Genomic DNA, 21,167 nt, shown 5'->3' with positions numbered 1-21,167 from the left:
GAAATGAAGGCAGGGTTCTCTAACTAAAGATGAAAAAGGTTGCCTGCATCCAAACTCCTCATGTGCCGCTGTTATAGGGGATCCTTCCCATTTGCTTTGAGGGTGATTTTCTGTAAGAATATGGTATTCTCTAAGAAGCTAAAAACGTCCCTTATTAACAAAAAAATCATTAACCACATTACACAGATAGACTTAAACAATAATTTTAGAAAATACTTATTTGAGCCTCTTGGAGGTCTAGCACATAATTAATAATAGCATTATTAGAAATAAGCATTCCAATGGAAATCAGCTTGCCAAACAACAGAATCTCCTCTGTGCTCTTAGGTCATTTGAAGAAAGACACTAAGAGGTCTCTCCAAAAAATCATTGTACTTCAGTCTCTTCCAGAACTGTAAGGACAGACACCATGGATCACCAAGAATATCTACCGCATTGAACTCTACTGACTGTAACAGCAGTGGCTTTGTGCTAGGAAAAATTCAAGGAGAGGATCAAGGGATAAGCTAAAGCTGGGACATTTGCTGTCAGAGTCACAGGGTCACAGGCCAGTGGTACAGACACCTGCAGGTACTGAATGATTTATCCCTTCAGAAGGTGGACATAGGTGAGGTAAATCACAACGTAAAAATGTTTTTTTCTCTGTTGGCCATAAAGACATTCAGCATCATTGGCTCATATCTAGATGTTTAAACTGAAGGCATCTGAAGTTTGGCAAGAAAAATCCTATCTTTGATTTTATCCTCATAAATGATAATGCAATAATCCAATCTGATGTTGACACAAGCATTATAAATAGTAACAAAATCCCTTTTTGAAACAAAGATTACTGGTTCCCAGTCCCTCTACCGCCTCCCTCCCTCAACACATATATGTACAGTGAAAACTGACTTTGTTTCTGCTCCAGTATGATTTCTGAACAGTAAGTAGAAGTAAAAAATTACCACTAGTACTAACTGAGCTCACATTTCTACCACAGCCTATAACAGAGCCAGAAGCAGTTGTAGTATCTATGTGAGATGAGATGGCAAGGCTGGAAGTCTGTATAAATGGTCCTGCATTGAGCCCACACTTTCTGCTCCTGCCACAGACTGTGACTCTGTGGGTAATGCACATACTACTGATGCCAGCCTACTGTTTTACAATAGGCAGTGTTTGAGAGCCCCTCTCTATGAAATCCTCACCACTTTCTATTTCTTCTTCATTATCATCCTCCAGGATATTTACAGGAGCAGCAGTTTCTCCAGCCTCCATCATCTTTTTCAAAGCATCAAGCTGTTCTGTTCATAAGAAAAATAAAAAGTAATCAGTCATGACATCAACAGTTTGTACACAATTAAATACATCAGAACAATTATAAATGATTCTCTGATCATGAGAGCTACTTTTATTTAATGGGATCTTTAAGATCGAGTTTTCAGTTAGCAATAAAATTTTACAGAGCATGAGCATCATTAGACACATACTGTTCTTAGATATGAAAAGTGGTCAGTAAGAGCTGTATCCAAAGCTCACTGAAGTTACAGAAAATATTTCCATAGACTTCAAAGACCTTTGGAGTGAGCATATTAGTTCTTCAAAAGATAAGTAGACAGCTATCTCTTTGGTGGTTGATGTATGCAAATGGAGAAAAGGCACTTGAATTTTCAATTGTGTTGCCTTGTGCGTTTCAGTGAGACAGTATGAACACAATCATGTATCACTGAAGTCAGCAGAAGGTCTGCATGCTTATCTGTTACTGGAGAAGGACCAGGGTCTATCACTTCAGCCATACTGGGAACTAAGATAGCAACATTATTATTACTGAAAGGAGATAAATATCAGAACTGGCAATAACAAGAAGAAGAGCAATTTGAAATTCCATTTCATTTTTTGCTTATCCTGGAAAAACACAGCAATGTAAACATACCAGTGTAGGCAGAATTTACTAGAGATCCTATCTGTGTTATATTTTAGCTTGAACAGCAATCTGATAAAGTCCCAGGGTTACATTTCCAGGTCTGTCTATGCCCTTGCTGAATGCAGATAGCAAGGCCTAAGCTCTATCAGTCATATGAAACACAAGGGCAAACAAAGTATCATTTACATGTAATTCATATTCTTTAACAGAAATGTATGAGTAATTTGGAAGCCTTAGTAACAAAGTCCATGCAAATTAATCTCGACTTCTGTTTAAGGCAAGATTACTTACTTTTTTCTACTTCAGGTTTCAATCTTTTATTCTTTATGAGAATCTTTCTTTTGAGGTCGTTAGGAGAAGGTAAGGCTTTACCTGGATCAAGCTGTAAAATAATTTATAGAAAAGGTTTTAATGACATCTATTTGACCTCTTTGTAACTCAATTGGGGATTTTGACATTAGGACTGTAATGGTAAGGGGCAGTGAACAAGCAGTGCCACCTCAGGCACAACCCTTGGAGGTAGTCTGACTACAGTTGTCTCCTCTGATTTTTCCCTATCTCATGGGAAACCTGTGCTCATCCTCATCTGCACTGGTCATACTGTCTCCCATTCTGTGCTGCCTAGCAGTAGGCACAGAAGAGACCTCCAACCATTCATCAGAGGACTTCTTACTTTCCTTCTCTACATGTGGCTCACATGGAGTTTAAGTCAGAGTTTAGCCCTTTCTAATTTCATCTCTAAATAACTCACCTGTTACAGTCCCTTCAAGCTGTAATAACGTAAGTGAGGCTGCCCACGTATGCAGAGTAGAAGTGGGTTGGCACTGGTGAACGGAAAACTCTGCCCAGTCCTTAGCTAAGTAGTGAAGACTATTTTTGCCAGTAGGGCTACAGGGTCACATCTTCAGTATTTGTGAAAGCCAAATGGCAAGTCTGACATACACAGGAAGTACTAATAAAGGTTTTACACCAACTCCAGGAGGGAGAAAATATATTACTGGGAAAAAAAAAAAAAAAGTCCTCTGATTTAAGCCCCATCACATCACTGAGGCTAAGAAACAAGTTTGTATATGATCAGTAATGCAATCTCCACCTTAGGCTTGCTAAGGATATTATAGAGGGAGTCACTGCTACGATGGACTGTGGTTCCCAGTTAACTATAAATGATACAGGAGTAGAAAATATTGCCAGGACTAGTAAAAATTCTTAGAAGAAATACTCAGATATTCCGATCCTTAAATCCAACTCTGAGCTACACAGAAGCAGCATTGTGGACAATGAAACAAAAGAACAAAGCACCACAACTTGAAACCCAATAAAAGAAGCAGAGGTGACAACTGACAACCAAGGAAAAAATAACAACAAAAATAAAACAGCCCAACGCCACAAGAATGGGTGCAAACCTCCTTCCAAGAAGGTAACGATATCCATAACTACCAGGGCTAGCATAGTCATTGGAGTTTTGGCATGTTGGATGAAGACAAAATGCAACTGTTCCTGAGAGTGCCTGGGTTGTAATTCCACTAGATGTCAGTGCCACAGAGCTCATTCAACCCCAAGCATCCCAAGGCACACGGCACAGCTGCGTGTCCATTTGGACAAATATTTCCTTTTCCTTAAAACTAAATCTGCTTCAGCCAGTGCTGTCTCTCTCTAAACTCTGTCCTCCTCAGTCTGTAGAAGTACCAGAAAACAAGCACTCATACACAATTCAGGCTCCTGCGGCCATCTCTGCTGCATTTGCTTTGGTAGCAGCTGGGGACCGAATTCACCCACAACAAGGAAGGGGCACAAACTTTAGAAGGCTCAGTAGTGCTACAGAGCACAGGCAGCTGAGACTAATTACTGGGCCCTGAGGTAGCAGCATGGTTCTCTTTGGCCAGCTTTATTGTAGGCTTGCCTGAAAGCTATTGGAGGTTGTCATTTGTGAGGAACGTGGCAAGGTGCTACATACATTAGCAGGCAACATTACAGGCTTAATTCTCTCAGATGCGCCTTTCATGGCAATGACCTGATATTCACCAAGCCTGGTGAGCTGCCGTCCCTGCAACATGCAAGGAAACCCAAGAAAAGCACAGTTCTGAAAATGATAATACCAGGAGGCCCCTGGCAGGAGATGACAAATACAGCAGAATCCTCTTTGACATGGTCTCCCACAGCACTGAAGAATGCCTGTAGGTTTTGGGTGGCTGCTGGCAGACAGTGAGCACATTGCTCAGGAGAGTAGCGAAGGACTGGGGGAGTAGTTGCAAGCAGTGGATAACAAGCTATTAATGCCTCAAACACTGTGTTTGTGGAGGAGTGCCTGTTATTACCTCCTGCCACGCAGAAGAGTGAAGTGCATGCAGATTACAGTGCACTTGATAGCCCAAATGAGACTGCAGGGAACTCTGCTTAATTTAATTGTTAATGCAGTAGTGGGGGCCACCTAGGCTGCAGGGCCTGATACAGAGCATAAAGCATGCAAAGTGCAGCTGAAATGGGCGGTTTCCTCAACTGAGACCATGCAATTTAAAATTAATTGTTTTTCAACAGTGACTGGCAAGTTGCAGAGTTATGTATGACCTGGAAATACAATGTATGCGGTGTATTTTATATAGGAGCTGATATTGCGTCACACATCAAGGGGATGGATTTCCCCAGGCTGCTTGCCAGAGCCCTGTACAGAAGAGATTGAACAATCAGATAAGGATGTTTGTACCAAAAAGTGTAGACACTCAAATACACTAGTCATTTTTGAAAGCACAGGACTGGTAGTGATCAGCACTCCAACCATAGGTGATAAGACCCCAGTTTATTCTCTTTTAAACACAGATAATATAAAAAATAGGAACGCTGTCAGAAGATAACATACTGGATGTGTTTCTAGAGGCTGCTTCAACAGGAGATCTCCAAAAAGATCTTCACAGTATTTTGACATCTTGTACTGCTGATATTTGCTGTAAAAGATGGTGTTGGTTCATTTTTTAAATATAAAAAAGAAATCACTGTTAGTCAGCAAAACAGAATAATACTAAGTAATCTAGACTTCCCAAATTATATACTACCCAATTTCTCTCAACTGAGACACATTACTGTAATTAAACTGTCAATAAAGGTCTATTATCTGACAGATATGAATTTAATAAGACCAAGAAAGTAGATTAACTGAATCCCACACAACTAATGGAACATGCAAATATATTTCACAGCTTTACCACAGATAAAAAATATTGCTATTATTAAGCTAGCTAAAAATTGACTATTAAAGTACATTCCTTTCCAAGTGACACCCAGCATATCTGCATACCCCAACACACTTTTCAAGTACATTCAAATAGTAGCATTTTTGAGCTTTATCATCTTTCTCATCCATTGTACTAAAAAAATAAATAAAAAAGGTCACTATATACCTGCAGTGATTTTCAAATGAAAGAATGACAGGGTATTCTGATGTAACAAATGCTGTTTCCTTAATGGCTTGAATTACATCCTTTAAAATGCAATAATAGGATTCAAAATTAGAACAGATCAAATTACAATCATAATGAAAAAGATTTTTTTGTCCTCCTCCCCATCCTCAGAAACACAGAAATGAGTTTCAAATATGCCAAGTGAAACCAAAACTAGAAAAAAAAAAAAAAAAAGTATGCTCCTTCTTCTCTGGTCACCCTCCACAACCAACCTGTGCACCAGCACCCAACTGCAGCTGCAGTTTCACCTGCAACCCATCAATGCTACCCCTGAATCTACTACCATCTCCATTGTGCCATGAAGTACTTCTGTTCCCTGAATGACTCCTGCATCTTCAGGCTGTTTCTACAGCTAAGGAACTTCTCAGACAGGGGGAGGATATTTACTCTGCTGCTCAAAGAGCCACTGAATGTGAAAATATTGGGCAAAGTAATCAAGCCTGCTTTCTGCATTTTTTGTGGAAAGGCAGCAGTAGCACAAGGGTATGTAACACGAGCAGGAAACAAGTTTTAATATCTGGGGACAAGAAACCATACTATGCAATTTGTCAGTCTGTCAAAACAGAGCAGTGGCAGATGCTGAGGAGGAGAGGGGTGCCTTGCATGGATTCTTGTCCAGAGGTCCTACTGGGGTTGGTTGCCAAATGGAGAGGTCAGGCATTTACCTTGAAAAGAATATCTGTACACATTGCTTTTCCATGCGTTATTATTGGTTCTTGGTCTTCACCTTTTCCATCCCAACAGTCCAGCTCAACACATCTAAAGACCCAAGAAAAATATCACCTTTCTTAGTGCTTCAATACAGATGAGCTGCCTGGGACAAGTTCTGAGCAGTGATGTTCAGAGCAGTAAGTTACCAAGCAGTAAGTTACCAAGCAGTTTGGGGCATTACGCAATTCCTTTTAAGCTGTACATGTGTAATTTCAGACTGCTTTTATTACTTCAGGTATTCTACCTTACATACAGTATATGTGGGGTAAGATATTAATACCTGAAGAAAAAAAAAATAGCACTATAACACTCTTTTATTTATCATCTTACTCAGTTAACTGTGACACATACTAGTAGGTCAAGAAATCAAGCAGGAAATCATAAACATTCTCATTTACTTATAGGGTTCTTAATTGTAAAGCAAGAAGCACTCTGAAAGTCTTTGTCATTTTGATATCAAACTTATCTGTCTTACAACCCAAATCCAGACACCAATTTCTACATCCCACTGTCTTCCAATGCTTTTTTGTGAGAAAGTCTTAAATATGTATATTTTCATTTATGACATTGATATATTTATGCATTCAGTTATATACTCTATCTTCACCAAGTATACTATGTAGACGTATAGTATCAGATTCACAAATATTGAAAGACTTATCTACTGCTTCCAACCTGCATCCAGCCAGAAGTACTTGTCTGTACATCTCCACTGAAGACTTGCCACCAAACTGCCTGCCTGTTAAATATGTATTGTGAGAGGAACTGATAAAATAGTGAGCCAAAGGATGGTCCATTTCTTGATATAATTCCAAACGGTCTAGGAAAACTGGTGCATTTTCATCTGACATCAAGTATCTGCAAAATCCATCACTTGATATGAGACCTAGAAGGCAGAAGAAATCATAGTAAATTACTACTAGAAATTTACAGTGCGTAGGATTCAAACTATCTTTCAGAACATGAACCCTAGCAAAAAAAAGGTATGTCTCTAAAGGTTTCTGCAAGCAAACACTCCTCTTCTTCCAGTGCTCCAAGCTGACCAGAAACTGTGTCCCTGATGCAAAATTTGACACTGTGTCCCCAGATAATAAAACCAGATGTACAAGAAAGAATTCTGATAGTAGTTATTTTTTTTAAAGGTTTCCCAAATGTATTTAAGACTTCTTGGAAATAAAAGTCAAAGAAAGACTCTAAATGATTAGCCGTGATTCAGTTCTTGGCTAGAAGAATAAACCAACATCAATCCCCTGCTATTGCTTTGTGCTTGCAAAATCCTCTTCCTTGCAAATTAGTGAACAATACTTTCCTGTTCTAGATTAAGTCCCACCTTCATAAAACATGATTTTATATCCTAAACAGATGGCAACTTCTATAGTACATACTTTTTACTTTGAAAAACTTGTAAAACTCACTGGTATCAGGAGTACTCAAAGAAGAGTGAATTAAAAAAAAGAAAGTCAGAATTAGAATCAGGTAATTAATACTAATATTTCTATTTCATACACAGCAAGTGCTCAACTTTTTCTAGAAGTTACCATGTTGTTCCCCATTTACTAAATCCCAATGTCAAGCTAACCTCTCCCGGTTTCTACCAGGCTGTCTGTGTGGCCACAATGTAACCTGGATCAGGTTAATCCTTCTGAAAAATCACTGATTTTGAGCGGGAGATATTTTTCAGCAAATCAGTTTCCCAGTCTACTTCAGTGGTTAGCCCTGCAAGTGCTTGCCCCCTGACCACAAGGACCGTAATCTCCCTTTAAAAAGTTTGCAGGCTTCAGAACAAATTCCCCAAATGCCTAAAAAATGGCAAATCCTGAATTTCCTCCCACATTTACCTTTACTCTTCAAGTCTTCATCTGGCTCATATGTCTCAATTATCTGCATTGCTCTTTTTGTGTCATAAAAGGGAAATAAAATTTCATTGAGCCGAGGATCTCGTTGATGCTAAGGTTAGAAAACAACAGAATTCAGCAAAACAATATAGTGCATGGCTACCATCCAAGAGCATTTCATTACTGCAGATGAGAAAGAAAGAAGTGGACATTTAAAAAAAAAAAAAAAAGCCCTAAAACTTTCAGACTATCCAACAGCAACTTTAGCTTTAGACAGAAAACAAACCTTATCTTCCATAAGAAACTTAAATATTTCCAAATAAATCCACTATAACTGTATAACTGGTCTACCTGTTGCTTGTTCATGAAAATAATGACTGCACGTGGTATACGTGCCAATGAAATGTTGACAATAAATAGCTAAGCTCATCTTTATAAAATCTCTCTTCTTCCTTCCAATCTATTTTGTAGATCATGTAAACTGACAGACTTGACTGATGGCATAGTAATCACCTCCGCTAAAATGCATGTCTTCAGCAATATCTATAGCTGAAGTAAAAATTGAAAGTAAAATAAAACTATGCTATATATACATAATTTGAAACCTGAATTTAGAAATATGAAACCGATGATGATTATTTGTGAATCAAAGAAACACTGTGCACTATGCAAAAAAAAAGCACACTTAAATTCTCAGAAGAAATATATAAAATTTAGAAGAACTTTATAGTATCCTCAATTCACAGTAATTTATAGTATTAAGATTTCATAACATTTAGCATTTCTATATATTCTAGATGCAATTTAGCAGTGATTTCTAATACACTAAAATTCAGGGAGTTTTTGGTTTAGTTTGGTTTTGCTCACAGTTGTGCTATATAACATTTGTTTTTCTCCATGCTGGATTAGAGCTGCACACTGTGTGCCTGATTCTCCATTAAAAGAAAATTAAAAACAGAATTGAACGGAGTAGTGGCATGTAAGCAGATGCAATAAAATGTAAAGAAATAAATATGACCACGACAACACTCTTTTACCCCGGTAAATGCAGTTTTCAAGCTGCAGTTTAAGCAGAATTCAGAAATGTAACAAGCCACCCCCGTATTAGTGATCAATAATTTGGAGTGGACAGAATGGTGTTCACGTGGCTTGGCACAGCATTATCAGCATTTGATGTAATTCCTTATGTATATATATATTTCTGACAGTTTTTCAGGAAGAAAAGTAGTTTCCAATCAAAAATAAGCACTTGATCTCTTTTCTTACAATCAATACACTGATGAATGTGCTTTATTGATTCCAAGAAATTACAACCAATGCCAATTTAATCATGCAGTTAAAGAGGGATCTTTAAAGTAAAGCTACTGACAGTATGCAGCATCTAAATTATAGCATTTTCATTCACTACAGATCGGCTGTCTGGATATCTAAGTAAAACTCAGGTAAAATATGAAATGAGAGCAGCTGGATGCAGGACATAACTTGCTAAGCAGCACAGAGCAGCAATACAACACTGGCATGCAACAGCACAGTCTAATATGACAAATGACAAGCTTTATATCATGAAAGACATTTCACTACTTCAAAAATTTAAGAAGTAGTAAGAAAGGTTCTTACTCAAGAAGAGTACTTTTACCCATTCTTCTACAGTTAATCATAAGCATACGGAATAAAATAAATGGGATAAAGAAAAAAAGCCTCCTCTAGAATAAGACTCTCCAGAGTTATTGTAAGGAGCAAAAGAGCAAAATACTCTTCTAAGAGCAAAATATTCTTCCTGTAGCAATGACGATCGCTCATTATCAACTTTTTTCCCCATTAATAAAATCATGTCTCCGTGCTTACTTAGTTTAAAAACCAAAGCAGATCTGACAACTGATGACATGTTATTTAAAAAAAATGGAAGAATGCTTACTAGTGTATCTTGGAGAAATATTCTGCATTACTGGGCTTGCTGGCAAAGGAAAGCTGTAACATAAAAGCTGACTAGAACTAAAAGTGTGAAGTTTCATCTAGAAAGACAACATGTCCCTGGACTAATTGCATATGTCCAGAGTTGCCTTTGCTTGGTCTAGTTACCACATGAAGTAGAAAACCCTTACCCTAGACATTCTTAACCACATGAGAGTGAACTATCTAAAAGAATGGGGAGGAAAAAAAATCCTGCATAGTTCTGGAAAGAGAGAAAGACCATTCAGCCTCCTCAACCTGGCCTCCACTCTACTCTGAGCAGCTATAAACTGAGATGTAAAGCAGCTTTCGGGCCCACAATAATTTTACTTCTTGAATTTGTCCTGTGCAGTGGGAAAAGAATGGCATCCTTATGTGGAGATGAAAAAAACAGAGGGAGACAGAAAGAGAGAGTAAATGAATGCGAAGGAGAGAGGAAGAGCAAGCAAGAGAGTGGAAGGGAGGGAGGAAAGGAAGAAGAAAGGGAAGAAGACAGTGGGAAAGAGAGGTGGGCAGTGGGGAAGAAAGGGAAAGAAAAGGATCTCCTCATACCTCCTTCCCAGGAGAATGGTTGAATCCTGGTCAGACTACTGAATTTCCACTTTGACATTTACTTGGCTTATAATTTATTGCTGCAAGTGAATGGCAGGAGCAAATCTCAATAGTAGTGACCTCAGTTGTTTTTCTACTACATTTTATTTTTTTCTAAATCGGACTTAATAACAAAAAAAAAAAAAAAAAACAACTAAAAAATCTAAAAAATAACTTTCTAAAATCTTCCCAGAAGTTTTAATACTGATACACAACTAAATCAGCTGTCAGCCAGAAGCATTTAAAAGGCAAATAGAGACAGCATTTTGACTGGACAGATGCTCACCCTCCACTTATACCCAGTAACATACCATCATGCTCTCTTAAAAAGTTGTAATGCTTACAGTTTTTGTGGCCTGCCCTGGGTTACGGAATTCAAAGTAATTTAGGCTAAAGACTTTCATGAATAATTGCCCTGCCAAGCAATTCCCTTCTCCTAAATAATCTTGTATTTTCCAGCATTAAACATCACTACTAATTGCAGTATTGGCCTGCTGTAAAGGGGACAGAAATGATCACATCAGGTGGGAGAACTTAGTTTATTTAGTGCATTTCAAATCATGACCAAAATTTTAAACTCCAAATATATTTGGAGACCAAAATACCTTAAGCACTAAGCCAAAGGCATTGGTTTCAAGTCATCAGACTAAACTGTTCCACTCTATAAAACTTTTCTACATTTTTTTTTTTTCCCAGCTCTAGTCTCCAACTAAAGGGAAACAACCATTAGTCATGAAATATTAATCACAGAATCACAGAATTGTAGGGGTTGGAAGGGATCTCCAGAGATTATCGGTTCAACCCCTCTGCCAAAGCAGGTTCCCTAGAGCAAATTGCACATGTAGGCATCCAGATGGGTCTTGAATATCTCCAGAGAAGGAGACTCCAAAATCTCCCTGGGCAGCCCTCACCATGAAGAAGTTCTTTTGCATATTGGTGCAGAACTTTCTGTGCTCCGTTTTGTGGCCATTGCCCCTTGTCCTATCCCCAAAAAACACTGAATAGAGGTTGGCCATATTGCTTTGTCTCCCACACTTCAGGTCTTTATAAACATTGATAAGATCCCCTCTCAGTCTTCTTTTCCGAAGGCTGAACAGACCCAGGTCTCTCAGCCTCGCCTCACAGGGGAGATGCTCTTCTTTTTGAATACTCCTTTTTATGTGTGATTTGGTTCGATGAAGAATGAGTGCATTCCCAAATGAAAAAGAAAATTTTACTCTGAATATGATCTACAAATTCTGAATATGATCTATTTGATTTTTCTATGGGGGAACTTACTGCTTGAACCTTAATATAGCAGTATCAGAAACATACACATTTCTGATATAAATAAAAATGGATTTGTAAATAGTAAAATAATGTTAGAAGGAAAGAATTTTGGTAAGGCTTTTGGTCCCTAAAAGATCAAGTATCATGCAGAGAAGTAAAGCAGCTGCCCATGTTCTAGATGACAAGAATCTGTTGGTACAAACCCAGGTAGAATGTACTTGTTTTCCATGTGTATGTTCTTGTTAAATCTATATTGTGCATTTGCTGTTGCAGTTCTGATAGAGTCAGCCTTCCACAGCTTACTGCGCTTTAGTAATAGAAAAAAAAAAAAAAAAAGAGAGAGAAAAAAAAGAAACCCCTCACAGTGTTTATTCGCACACTCATGATGTTTTTAAGAAATACTAAATACTCTTGCCAACAATTGTATTCTGGAAATACAGCAATAAAAATATTTTCTTTTATGCTGCACACATACTATTTTAAAAATCATATACAAACCCTTAAAATACCCTCTTAGCTCTTAGATTTGTAATAGATAGAAATATACTGTACAGTAGAATCAAGCCAATGTTTTTAAAAGCCTACTTCATTTCTTCTATTATTCAAAGGGATAAGCAGATATATTTATCTGTGGCCTTTAGGTAAAAATAATTGCTTATAATAAAATACTGGATGTATTTTTAATAAAAATGCATCGAATATAACAGTATAAAATGTATTAAACATACACAACACAAGACAACAAGCAAATAATCAACAGATGCAATCCGCAAAAGCCAACATGTAGAAAGCACAAGAACATATAAGGTTGGAGCTGATTTTTGCACCTGGATGTTACCATAATGGAAAGATCAGCAGATCAGAAGCATAGCAAATAATGGCACGATACATGCAATGGATAGACTGGAAGAAGCAAGCCACTGCAGACAGACTTGTATGGTAGTTAATGTATGAAAAAGCTTACTTCATTTAGAAAGCTCACTAATTGGTCTACCGTTAAATAATCAGTTTTGTCTCCATTGCTGAAAAGAAATTTATTAGAGAATGTAAGTTTTCATATATGATGCTACAAGTAGGTATGATTTACATGTTGACATTGTCAATACTTCTAAAACCTTCCACTTTTCTACCTTAAATAACTTTATAATCTCAAAATGAGCAGTCACAGAAAAGAAACAGTCTATGCTTGACACAGTATTTCTCCCTTACTTGCTATAATTTAACACACATTACTTCATAAAACAACATGTAAGTCCCCCAGCTGAGAATAAATAGAAGGAAGAAACTTTTAAAACATCAAATTCCTTACTTAATTTAGTTAGTTCACATACTGTGTTAATCACCTAAAGGAGCAAGTTAAAATTACAGTAGTTAGTAAAGCCAATGCAAAAAAAAAAAAAGTTCCAGGTGCTTCTTCTAACTCATGTAAAAGTTGCTCTAAATACAGAGTGAACTTTTACATTAACAATCTTAGAGGGAAGGAAGGGGAAAAACAGACTTAAGGTTTGTCTTAACATATTGCTGATGATACTAGGATTCAAGGTTAATCTTTACAGCATTCTGTCACTATTAGATATGGACTAAAATTACAGTAAAATTAGTTTAAAGGAAGATTATGTTATATTTGAACTTACATCTTCTTAAAGAGGTCCTCTATGTCAGTTCTGGGACATATCTTTTGGGTGAGCTCATAAAATTTGTCATAAGTAAATGCTGCAGGCTCAATTTCATCATTCTGCAACAAAATGCAAAGGCACATTTATTCAGCAAAAGACTGCTTATATGCTCTATTCCTAAGAGTGTTATCTTACCTCACAAAAAGCAATCAAATACTGTTTTAGCTCTTTACCCATTATACGTTTACTTTACCTAGTTTATTTTGTATTTTTTCCAAACAGTTCTCAACTCATCTTTATCACAGATCTGTCAGATGTTCATATATTCTGACCTCACAGCAACATCAATTCTACATACACAGAACTGGAACTCAGTGTTTATTTTTTCTAATGAAGCTTAAAAAAAAAAAAAACACAAAACAACAAAATAGTGTATGAACTTTAAGATACTTATGCTGAAGCCAAGGCACTTCAAGAAAATGTCTCAGGTTTGGTACAGTGGTTTTAAATAGCAAACCAGCTCTCACACAGGGTTGCATAAAATTTCTATGAGCGGGAATGCACAGCTAACACATTCTGTATCATGCCCTTCTTTGGCTGAACAAGATGAGAATTGCAGCTGCGAGCAAAAAAAAAAAAAAAATCACCCTTGGTGTCAAGCACCACAACTGCTGGACACCCACAGTTTTCTACGCTCCCCCTCACTGGCTGGAGACAGAGACCTGCTGAGCCTGCAGGCTGCCTCCCACCAGGCTTGGCAGGTGCCAAGCCAAAAATTATGGGCTGGAGTCTCCAAAATTAAAAAAGGGAGACTTGGCAGAGAGCAAAGGTGAAGAAACCAACCATGACTGTAGCCAGTTGTCACCCCTCTGGGGCTGCTGACAGGGGCTCCAGCTGCAAGCAGGACAGAGCTGGAGAGCAGTTCTTCAGGAGCAAAGGAGGGGAGCAAAGAGCAGGAGGAATCCAAGAAACACAATTGAGAGGGCAGCATGCAGCAATGTTCTGCACTCATGTACTTCGTATAAATGCACGGGGCAAGGCAGTTATTACAGAAAAGAAGAGAAGCCTCATTTAAGAGGTTTAAGGCTATTTCAAAGATTTGATTACATTTTAATTTTAGTAAACAACCTACAGTGTTGAATAAGCTACTCATGAACAATAGGCATGTTTTTGCATGATGCATACGACTTTGATCACAGATATGAATATGAATGATTCATCAGTTTAGTAATGTACAAAGAAATTATTCAAAACTGCAAGATACCTTTCCACTGGGAAGACCTAATTCCTTAAGTGCCTGAAAGATCACTTTTTCTGTTTTACCTGATGCGAAGGTTCTGGTAATGCTAAAACAAAAGAGTGGGGGAAAAAGAAGGAAAAATGTTAGTAACATTTTAAACATTCAGTTTTCTCTCTCTTGCTTTTGACTGCCAACATTTTCTTCCAACTTCAACTGATGAATATAAGCATCTTCCAAGTAATAGTGCAGCAGAAAAAATGCTCCATGTTTCACATAGCAGCAGTGTTCTGCCTGCAAGCTATCCATTAGAAAACATCAAAATAATGAACTGCAAAAAGAACAGAAGAGTTGCTGTTTTTTTCAGTATACTGGGATATGGAGCTGTGAAAAGCATTATTCTTTTGGATCTTTTCACCTCCACACATAGATAAATGACTGTGTTTAAAAAGTAACAGATTCAACAAGTGAGAAGACTCCTGGCTCCAGGCTTTCCTGCTTGTGGTGACTTCTCTTCCTTTCCAAGCATTAACCTATGCCTCCCACATCACCCTTAAGGTAGGTCTGAACCATTCCCAATGGCAGGTTCCTTCCTCTTTCCTGTTCAAGCAGTCTTTGCTAGCCAGGGACTCCCAGATGCATGTCAGATCTTATTCCCTGCTCCTTCACCAGCTGCAGTGTTCACTCCTCCCTTTGAATGTTCCCTTGCCTTGCAGGCATTATGAATGCCCCTGTTCTAGATGTACTATGCATTTAAGTAGGTTTCCACCAAACTGATTAACATCCATTTCCTTCCACAAAACAATAATTCCATTTAAAGCTTAGCTATTTGGCATGCCTAATGTGAAAACATTTGGTCTATTTCTGTTTCCATATGAGAAAAGTTTGAATAGCCTCTAACTCTGGAAAAGTAGATCCAAATTTGACACTCTCCTCCTTTCCAGGGTCTAAGCTAAAAAGATGCATCCCAGAACTCCTTGATTTTGATGTCTCAATCTGGAGGGGAAAACTGAGGTCTGTATCCAGTACCTATTGCTAACGCTAAGAAAACCTGTATTGTAGGAAATACCCTATAGCTGCCTCATGAGAATAAGTTGCTTGTTATCATCAGTTGAGACAATCATTTGCAGAGTCTTTTTGTTAGTCTCATGCATACTAAATAATTTCACAAGGTGAAAGATGTGAAATCAACAGTTGCTGTTATTTGTTGCCATAGCAATTCACAGTTGTTCTACTCTCCAAAACACTCTAAGACTCCTATGTAAATATTTTCATACTAATAAAATGAAGATCAGGAAGCCAAAGATCCAAGTGATAAAATAGCATTTTAACCTATCTTAGCTATTTTTTAATGGGTTCTTACAACAGGTTTCTATGTCCCTATTTAGGTACATAATTAAGTTATTTGACTTCCAAAGCTAAGTACTGTGATGTTTTCACTGAATTATAGAATGAGCTTAATTTTAGGCACCTGTTTCTTAAAAAAGAAAAAAAAAAAAAATACATATCAAACAGCTATTTTCTCCTAATGCTATGACACTGAATAACATCAAGTCTATAATTTATAATCTATCTCCAGCCCTGTAAAAATTATATGCCTGTTCTAATGAATTAGGCCCCAATAATAAATATAGTGCCAAATGTATAATATTGGCATAAGTAATTACTCAGAAACAGAGAGCCAAGATCCCATGGCTGCAGAGAGCTTCTTTTTGATATCAAACTATCTACTTCACTAAAGATAACAGTAAATATAGCAATAATTTGTAATGAGAGCAGCAGTCTAGAAACAAGTACATGAATTAAAAAAGAGTTTAAAAGTATACTTTCATTTTGCTAAGGGTACTGTAAATAAAACTTTTTTAATTATATCTGAAGAGACTTCATCCTAGCATATTTACAATCATCTTGTTGTATACCTTGGAAAAAAATTGGATTATTTCTGACACAAGCAAGTTGCTGGTTGATAGATACATACAGGTGTTAACTCCTCATGTTCTATGGTGGATTTTTTTTTCTTATCTTTTTTTTTTGTTGTTGTTGTGAGGGTGGGGGCAATGTGTCAATGTGCTCTTTCATTTTTTAAAATACTTCAAATCTAGGACTGAGGGTTATCAGTCTATCTTGCCTTTTGATGGACTCAATAACTTGGTTACTTCAAAATATTTACCACTTTCAAATCATTACTTCAAATATCAAGTCAACACACAGACTGTTCAAAACGTCATTTATTCTGGCTACACTGTATTTATCAGTTTGGCTAGAACTGGAAGTACCACTGTGTACACTGTACAAAAAAATTATCTAAAACTACAATTTCCAACCATCATCTAACTGTAGGAGCAGACATTTCTTCCAGGCACTCTGGAGTAATCGATACAAAGCTTATTTACTAAAATGTGTAATTTCAGATTAAATTAATTAAACCAGTATGAGACAAATTTAGTCTTTGTGCCTTTTTTTTTTTTCTTTAATCTTCACAGTTAGATGCTAAATTAGCTCAAACTCTTTTAAATGTAGTCATACCAATGGATGATCATAGGTTGACCTAAATTCATTTCCAAGCAGACTCTATCTGAACAGGCACAACTTGCACATACAGAAAACATGTTTTCTGCCAATAGAAAGCTGCAGAAACAGAATATTTTTTATGTTAACAAGCACTGACCTTCTCAGTTATCATTTATAGTAGTTTGAAAATCTGAAAATACAAAATATTTTAACCAGTGTTCTCCTAAGGCTTTTGCACTACTAACTGCTGGTATTTCTTCTCTCTCAAACACATTACATTGATAGTAATAAATATATGCCCCAGAGTAGGTTCAAATCCAATAGCAGTTGAGAAGAATCTCCATGACCTTACAACCCTAACATTACTAACAAGGAGTCAGGAATATTTGCACCATTTACCACTGACAGCCTAAGGATTTTCACCTTCTCAAGCTTTGCCATTTTCTATGCCCATGTGTTGGCTGCAACGATCTGTATTAAACCTAGAAAGAAATGCAGAGCTCTGACTTCCCAGGTGAGATTTTTTCCTTGGGATTTTACTTCATTTCTGTGTAAAAGTGAGCTAAAGGGGATCTTGCAATACACATTCCCATAGCTTAACAGACTTGCTAGGTATTCTCCTGAGAGGATAACATTCCTATCTGTATCCCCAGAGCTACAGTCACTGCTGTAGGAGTCCCTGAGCAGCAGGAGGAGGTGGATGTTTGACAGAGCACAGCCGACTAGAAGACACTGAATTTTAAAACAAGGAAGTAATGTGGGAGGGACTGACCACAGCAATCTGGAGGTCTGTTGAATGTGAAGCATCAGAAGTTTAAATCAGTAGGAAGATTTACTTGAGTGGAGACTTGGATAAACAACATGAAACTCAGTGCATAGCAGAAGCATTCTGCCCAAATTTCCTGGTGCTTCTTGGCTTGCCTTCCTATCTCACCCATGTACCCTTCTCATGTGTTTAGCTCCTCCTATTCCTTGTCTTCTCCCCCATACTCTTCCTTTGCACTAAGTGCTTGTGGGCGGAGGAGAGGTTACCCAGTGATGAGAGATCTGTGTGCCTGTGTCTCACTTCATAATAAGCAGGTGTTGCTGGATCAGGCCACTTTCATGATATCACTGTCCTCCATTAGGGCTCTGCTGCGGAGGGGAGGACAGTGCTCTGGTTCAACCTTTTTTCCAAGACAGGTCTACAGAACAGTCTGATTTTTGCCCTGCATTGCCATTCCTCTTGCCTCTTGCTGACATCTCTCCTATTCCTTTCAGCCCGTGAAACAGTACTTACTGGATAAGCACCAAAAGGTTGCCACATTTTACCCACAACAACGTAATGAATTCCTCGAAGATGTAAAGATTCAGGTTCCCTCAGCACAGCATGGAATAGTAGATTCTTTACAAATTTATACTGCAAATCACTTTTGCAAGAAATTAAGCTTCTAGAGACCAATTTGTGTCAACCTGGCACTCGTGGAACTGGAAACACTTCTAAGAAAAACTATTCAACTTTAAGAGACCATTTAAGTCTTCCACAATCCAAACTCTAAATCTGACAGGATGATTTAATTCACTGGAATTAACAAGCCAGTGCACTGTACTCTCTTCAGCAATATGCAGCCTTGTCTGCATAAGTAAATTAGCCTGCTATAGCACAGCAGAGAGAACTTGTGCCTTCCTAAATGCAAGGTAAAATATTTCAAGGTGGAAACAGTTTCAGACAAGCTAGCACGCTATTCATTCAATACTGAGGAATAAAGTTCTGTGTTCAAACACAGACATAAAGCTCTGACGCCTTGAAAATGAATTTGCTCCCCTAGTACTGTTCCCACATCTTTATCTTTCAGATTATATTACTCATGGGACCTCTGCACAGGTGATGCCTCATGGCAGTTCAGTTCAAGTTTCAGGAATAAGCAGGAGCTTGACAATGTGAAAGCTGAAAAATTAATACACTGAAGCAGCCTTAACATTGTCAAAGTGTTACTTGAATCATGAAACCTGGAGGACAGCATAGCTGGCCCTTTATCATTTTGCCGATTCTGAAGATGTATAATCCTCTCTTTCTTGCATGGAAAAAAAAATATCTGTAAGGTTTATTTTACAAAGTCCTTTTTATTGTTCTTTTCTGTGTGTTCCTCCTCATGAAAAAACAGCATGCTCCAAAAGTGGGGTTTCACATACTGGATGAGAAGGAAAGAAGCTCAATGTATTGGCAAGAACATCTAGAGCAGGGCAGGGAGAATTATTTGCCTAGCCAGAGTAGACTGAAAATCAGTAACTTGAAATAGTTAATAGCTGTACAGAAAATACGCTGTTCTGGCTTTTCAGTCACTGACAGCTAACCAAATGATTCATTTATCACGTGGAGAAAACCAAATGTTATCCTGGGGGTTCCTATAAAAGCAGGAATAATTTTGGCAGAGCTCTATCTCTCTCTTTTACAAGGAACTATATTTTACAATGTACCTCTTTGTGCCCTGCTTAACTGGCCTGCATTTTTATATAGCTCTTTTGGTAAGTATTTTATGAAAAACCCTTCCCAGAGTTTGAAGAGTTGTAAGCTGAGAAAGCTGATGCTTTTAGCTCTTTGTGACTGAAAACAATGACAAGCACTCGTATCTTTAAAACGGACTAAGAGAAAAATCATTAGGCTGATAAGAAGTCCTCCCCAGTTTCCAAGGAAGCATGGAACTCAGCTCAGTATATCTAGTTCTATGCTTGTTCTTAAAAACGTGTTAGACAGTGATAAAGTTGATATTGTACTTAGTTACTAAGCCACAGAATTTTTATTAACATTATATAACCAATACTTGATAAAAACTTGAATGCCCAATTGCGCTTACCTCCGAACTGGAATTTTCCCATTTGTATTTGTTAGAAAGGCCAACTTCATCCAACTGAAATAGAGAAACAAATATTTTAGAAATACTATTTGTTAAAATTAGGATACTTATATTAAGCTTTAGGTTACTGACATCCTTGTGAAACGAGTATAAAGAGATGATTGTTTGGTAATAAAAAATATTCCTATGTAGTCTTTTAGTGTTTGAGGCAGAGCAGTTCTTTAACTGTAAAGGCAAAAAGCAGCCAAAAAGAATCAGCATATCAGTTAACAGGAGTCTGAAAAGAAGACAGACTCATGGGATTCTGTTTCCATATACATCAGCAAAAGAACAATCCAGACAATAATTAAAACATACAACATCAACAAATCAAATGAATGGTTATAAATTCTCTTATAATTTCTCTTGGGCAGGTGCCAAATATAGACTTGAGACCTTTTCTAATCACAATGAAGGATAAATCTTAAACTAGTTTAACACCATTCAGTTTATTACACTGTATTTTTTTTTAAATAAATTTAAAAGAAATGTAAGAATGAAATTATAAGGCTAGAAAAAAGGAGAAAAATGGAGGAAAGAAGGTAACTTACTGTTTCTTGAGACATGTCATTGGACTGACATTGTTAGCTCTAAAGTTATGTATGATGGATCCAAGTCCTTCTACCCATTGCTGAAAAACATGAAAATACAGAAGCACCAGATTAGGAAAACTGTAGATGGAAGAAATTGGAAAGTTTGTCTTGACAAAAGGCTTTTCTTCCTTGCAGCTATGGATAATGTTAATACTCTGAGTTAAGGAAAAGAACCCGCCCACTTCACAGCCTACAACACCACAAAAAATTCCAGCTGGATTTTACCCATTGATATGTTATCCTTCACTAAACAAAGTGATTGTGCTTTCTATTCGTCTAAGTACCACATGCAGCATCTGTGGTGCTATTAAAACAGTTTACTGCCAGCAAAGGAAAGCAGTCCACTGACTGATTTATTAAGCTTTCTAGTTATAGCCCATATAAATATATGCCTCCCTTTCAGTCGTTGCTGGCCTTGTTAGCTATTACTAAGAAACATTATACAATATGTGATGACATATGTAATTAGTCCAGTGTTAGAAAAAAGGAATGAAACAAAATATTAATAAACTAGAGCAGACCACAGGGATGTACAACAGTTGCTCTCTGATGCTGACCTCACCTAACACCCTGTTACATATTCAGCCCTGTTTTCTTCCTGGCTTTCTTCCTTAAAAAGCAAACATTCC

At 37.4% G+C, this 21,167-nt stretch overlaps 1 protein-coding gene across 13 annotated transcripts in view; it reads right to left on the bottom strand.

Moving 5' to 3' along the window:
• Positions 1-21,167, bottom strand: part of PLCB4 (phospholipase C beta 4) — a 231,450-nt gene that overhangs the window by 55,402 nt on the left and 154,881 nt on the right. For all 13 annotated transcript variants that reach the window (XM_072035240.1, XM_072035243.1, XM_072035238.1 and 10 more), the window contains 12 exons: positions 20,497-20,576; positions 19,907-19,960; positions 14,589-14,670; positions 13,343-13,443; positions 12,673-12,730; positions 7,902-8,010; positions 6,739-6,949; positions 6,018-6,111; positions 5,293-5,372; positions 4,755-4,839; positions 2,192-2,282; positions 1,185-1,280 (listed from right to left, as the gene is read on the bottom strand). In XM_072035240.1, coding sequence (XP_071891341.1) covers positions 1,185-1,280; positions 2,192-2,282; positions 4,755-4,839; positions 5,293-5,372; positions 6,018-6,111; positions 6,739-6,949; positions 7,902-8,010; positions 12,673-12,730; positions 13,343-13,443; positions 14,589-14,670; positions 19,907-19,960; positions 20,497-20,576 — 1,141 coding nt within the window. The remainder of the gene's footprint in view (positions 1-1,184; positions 1,281-2,191; positions 2,283-4,754; positions 4,840-5,292; positions 5,373-6,017; positions 6,112-6,738; positions 6,950-7,901; positions 8,011-12,672; positions 12,731-13,342; positions 13,444-14,588; positions 14,671-19,906; positions 19,961-20,496; positions 20,577-21,167) is intronic.

Source organism: Anas platyrhynchos, chromosome 3, assembly GCF_047663525.1.
Source record: "Anas platyrhynchos isolate ZD024472 breed Pekin duck chromosome 3, IASCAAS_PekinDuck_T2T, whole genome shotgun sequence".
Lineage (NCBI taxonomy): Eukaryota > Metazoa > Chordata > Aves > Anseriformes > Anatidae > Anas > Anas platyrhynchos.
Note: the sequence above shows the minus strand (reverse complement) of the source record. Positions and strands in the feature narration are given on the sequence as shown.